The sequence below is a fragment of the Charadrius vociferus genome, unplaced genomic scaffold (assembly GCF_000708025.1).
Source record: "Charadrius vociferus isolate BGI_N301 unplaced genomic scaffold, ASM70802v2 scaffold358, whole genome shotgun sequence".
NCBI lineage: Eukaryota > Metazoa > Chordata > Aves > Charadriiformes > Charadriidae > Charadrius > Charadrius vociferus.
Window position 1 is genome coordinate 370,146 of NW_009649576.1, and position 4,535 is coordinate 374,680.

At 63.8% G+C, this 4,535-nt stretch overlaps 1 protein-coding gene across 1 annotated transcript in view; it reads left to right on the top strand.

Annotated features, from left to right (window-relative positions):
• The first annotated feature begins 269 nt into the window (after window positions 1–269).
• Window positions 270–4,535, top strand: part of LOC104291148 (transport and Golgi organization protein 6 homolog) — a 33,391-nt gene continuing 29,125 nt past the window's right edge. The window contains 13 exon segments of the mRNA XM_009890348.1: window positions 270–387; window positions 979–1,205; window positions 1,315–1,446; window positions 1,536–1,691; window positions 1,763–1,907; window positions 2,039–2,211; window positions 2,603–2,731; window positions 2,839–3,024; window positions 3,110–3,354; window positions 3,457–3,599; window positions 3,708–3,932; window positions 4,182–4,403; window positions 4,486–4,529. Coding sequence (XP_009888650.1) covers window positions 270–387; window positions 979–1,205; window positions 1,315–1,446; window positions 1,536–1,691; window positions 1,763–1,907; window positions 2,039–2,211; window positions 2,603–2,731; window positions 2,839–3,024; window positions 3,110–3,354; window positions 3,457–3,599; window positions 3,708–3,932; window positions 4,182–4,403; window positions 4,486–4,529 — 2,145 coding nt within the window.

Here is a 4,535-nt window from a genome sequence, read left to right on the forward strand (position 1 = left end):
CTCGGAGCCGCCCCCCCGGGCTGGCGGTGGCCCCTGCGTGCCGATCCCGGCTTGTACGGCGCCCCAGCAGGGTGCCAGGCTAGTGACGCCAGGTCTGCCCCGATCTGTGATGGGTGCCTGCTGGCCCTGGGGACACCCCTGCAGCAGAGATGTCGGAGGTGCCGAGGGCGCCTGGGCAGGCTGGGTTGGTGTCCCCCTCCTGCAGCCTGGGCTATCCTTGCTGCAGATGTGTGGCCGTGGTCGGCCGTGCGGGGGGCTCAGGGACCCCCATGGGTCCCCAGGCACTGGGGTACCATAACCCGCTGGCCCGCAGTGCCCTGTGGATCAGCTCTGGCAGCCTCCAGGGCCGCCCTGGCCGGGCTGCCAGGGGACTGGGTGCCAGCGCAGGTGAGCGGGCACTGCCCTTGTTTTTATTTGAAAAGCAGCCGGGCCAGCAGCACCCTCTGCCCTCTGCCACGGGCGCAGCAGCGGTGACGTGCCATGCGTAGGGACATGCTGCGGCACAGGGATGCACCATGTGTGGGGATGCGCCTTGTGTAGGGATGCGATGTACGTGGTGCCGAGCGCAGGGATGTGCCATACACGGTGCTATAGAAGGGACGTACCGTGCTGAGCGCCGTTTGCCCCATTGCTACAGGTCAGCAGGGATCCCATGGCACAGCGGATTGTGCCGTGCCTGGTCCCACACCAAAGCCGCGGGAGGAATGGCTCACGCATCGTGCTGCACACCCTACCCATGTCCAGGATGGGATCCCACCAGGGCGTGCGGCACCGTGCGTCGTGCATCCACACTGCGCCTGCCACCCTGCGGTCCCCCTGGGACTCTGAGATGTGGCTGCACTGTATGTGCCCATGTCACACTATCCTGTGCCCTCCTGGCTGCCTGTCCCATGGTCCCTGGTCACCCACCCTGCCCTTGCCAGCTGCCCCCTGGGCAGCACTGGGGGCCCCCTGCCCACCCACTCTCCCTGTCCCCAGTGAGCTTTGCGGACTGCGGTGAGCAGCGGCGTGCCGCGTACCTCTCGGATGACACACGCTTCAAGGTGAGCAGGGATGGCGTCGTCTCTGCAACCCGGCCCCTGCAGCTCCAGCGGCGGGAGATCAGCTTCTCTGTCTACACCTGGGATGCCGCGGGCAAGAAGCATTCGGCCAGGGTGACCTTGCGCAGGCGGTGGCACCATCGCAACCACCACCACCAGCAGCTGGTAAAGCACAGCCCCTTTCCATGGGGTCAGCGCAGCCCCTCTCCCTGGGGCAGAGCATGCGGAGGGCTCGGCGAGGTGCTGGCACTGAGCCGAGCCGCTCTCCCTGTAGGACGCGGCGCCTGACGTGCTGACCTTCCCCAAGCCCGGCCATGGCCTCCGGCGGCAGAAGAGAGACTGGGTCATCCCCCCCATCAACTGCCCCGAGAACGATCGGGGGCCCTTCCCCAAGAGGGTCGTGCAGGTACATGGCCCTGCGGGTGACAGGGTGCAGGGCAGGGCAGTCCCTGGAGCACCGGGACCCCTCTAACTTCCCCTCTGCCTCGCCACCAGATCAAATCCAACAAGGACAAGGAGACCAAGGTTTTCTACAGCATCACGGGGCAGGGGGCGGACAGCTACCCCGTGGGTGTCTTCACCATTGAGCGCGAGACGGGGTGGCTGGAGGTGACAAAACCACTGGACCGAGAGGAGATCGACAAATACGTCGTGAGTGGGGGACCAGGATGGGGAGGGGACGGTCCCTGGGGCTGTGTGTAGGCTGATGGTGCCTCCTGCAGCTCTTCTCCCACGCTGTGTCAGCCAACGGGCAGTCTGTGGAGGACCCCATGGAGATCATCATCACCGTGACAGACCAAAATGACAACCGGCCTGTCTTCACCAAGCAAGTCTTCATTGGCTACATTGAGGAGAATGCAAAGCCAGGTGCGTGGGGGACCAGCAAGTTGGTTGTCCAACATCTGGGACCATGCAGAGCCTCGAGCCAGAGCTGTGCCAGGGTGTGCAGTGAGTTTTGTTCCACAAGTAAAATCTCCCCTGCTTGTCCCTCTGCCCAGGCACGTCCGTGATGACCGTGAATGCCACGGATGCAGACGATGGGATCAGCATGAACAACGGCATCATCGGCTACTCCATCCTTAGCGAGGAGCCCAAGAGCCCGCAACAGATGTTCACCATTGACCCACAGAAGGGCGTCATCAGTGTCATCGGCACAGGGCTGGACAGGGAGGTGGGTGCCCTTGCTTCATCCTGGGGGACCATGCGGCAGCTACACAGTCGGACTTGCTGTGGGGAGCCAGGGATGCCAGAGCCCTGAGGTCCAGCCAGTTTGGGGACTTGCCATCTCTGGGTCACTGTCCCATGCTCTGGGAGTGTCTGCAGCCCTGAGCCCACTGGGGATCTGCGCTGGAGATACTGCAGGGGCACCAAGCTCTGCTGAGCCCTGGGAGCAGGTGGATCGCTGGCCCTTCGTGTGGGCAGTGGGGACATCAGCAAGTGCCTGTGCCAGCAGCGAACTCTGTGGCTGGAGAAGGGTGGAAGAGCAGGCAGGCGATGGCCCCAGAGGAGGGGAACATGCCAGGCCCTCTCCCTGCCCTAAACATGGTGATTTTGGCTTGCAGACCACTCCCAACTACACGCTGATCATCCAGGCTGCGGACCAGGAGGGCACTGGCCTGACCACCACTGCCACTGCCATCGTGGAAGTCACTGATGCCAATGACAACCCTCCTGTCTTCAACCCCACCATGGTATCCAAGCCGGTTCCTGCAAGCCACTGTCCTCTCTGGGGCCACCGTGGCATGAGCCCCCACACCCAGGACTGTATGGGTGACCGTTCCCATCCTGTTTCTTGCAGTATGAGGGGACGGTGAACGAGAACGAGGTGGGGGTGGTGGTGGCCCAGCTGCATGTGACAGACCAGGACATGCAGGGCTCCCCTGCCTGGCAAGCCGTCTACCGCATCAAAAGTGGGGACCAGGACGGTGCCTTCAACATCACCACTGACCCCAAAACTAACAATGGCATCCTGAAAACTGCCAAGGTGGGTCCTGCTACTGGGCAGCCTCCCCAGCTCTGGCTGCGTCCCCACCAGCACTACCTCGGCTTCTCTCTCCCGCTCCCCCCAGGGCCTGGATTATGAGACCAAGAGCCGGTACAACCTCTTGGTGACAGTGGAGAACTCTGTCCCCTTCACCGTGCCCCTGCCGCTCTCCACGGCTAGCGTCCTGGTGGTGGTTGGAGACGTGAATGAAGCCCCCGTCTTCGTACCCCCGGTCAAGAGGGTGGAGGTGATGGAGGACCTGCCGCTGGGGCACGAGGTCACCTCCTACACAGCCCAGGACCCTGACAGGGATCAGAGGCAGAAAATTACGTGAGTCGGGGGGTCGGTGGTGGGAGGCCATGCTGGGGTGCCCAAGGTGTGGTGCTGTGCCATGTGCCCTGTCCTCCCCTGCTGACCCCTTGCTTGTCCCAGGTACCGCATAGGCAGTGACCCCGCGGGGTGGCTGGCCATCGACCCTGAGAATGGCATCGTCACGGCAGCCCAGCCGCTGGATCGAGAGTCTGTGCACGCCATCAACAGCACGTACAAGGCCATCATCCTGGCTGTGGACAATGGTGAGGAGTGCCCTGCCTTGCCCTTTGGGAAGGGGTTGTTGCTGCCCCCCTGGGCTGGGGAGGCTGGGACCCCCTCCCCAGGTGCTTTGCTAACCCCTGTCCCTGCAGGGTCACCGGGTGCCACCGGCACGGGGACGCTGCTCCTCCTCCTCCAGGACGTGAATGACAACGGGCCCATGCCAGAGCCACGGATCTTCGACATCTGCAACCGGCAGCCCGAGGAGCAGTTGCTGAACATCGTCGACAAGGACCTGCCCCCCAACACCTACCCCTTCCAGGCAATGCTGGAGCACGGCTCCGGCAACAACTGGACCGTCAAGGTGACCGGACAAGGTAGGTGTCACCTGGTCCAGCTTGGCCACACACCCTCGGCGTGGGATGGTGGGGAGATGCGGAGCGACGGCCAGATCCCAGGCCCCCCCAGCTCTGTGCGGTCCCCTGAGCGCAGCTGGTGCTGGCTCCCACGATGGCCACAGGGTGGGGGAACTGCCACATGGCAAAGCCCTGCACCGGTGCCAAGGGCATCCCCAAATGGGGGAGCCGGGACCAATCTCTGAGTCCAACCCCTCTCTCCACTGCAAGATCTGCTGGCACTGAACCTGGTGAAAGATCTGGACCCAGGGGAGTACAACATCTTCCTGAAGCTGACGGATGGCCAGGGCAAGTCACAGATGACGCCAGTCAAAGCTCAGGTGTGCGACTGCGAAGGGCCGGCCAAAAACTGCGAGCGGCGAGCGTACATCGCGAGTGGACTGGGTGTCCCCGCCATCCTGGGCATCCTGGGGGGCATCCTGGCATTGCTGAGTGAGTACCGTGGGATGGGGACGGGACGGGGACGGGGCCACCCTCGCCCTGACGCCCTGACACCGTCGCTGTCTGCTTGCAGTCCTGCTGCTGCTACTGCTGCTCTTCGCCAGGCGGAGGACAGTGGTGAAG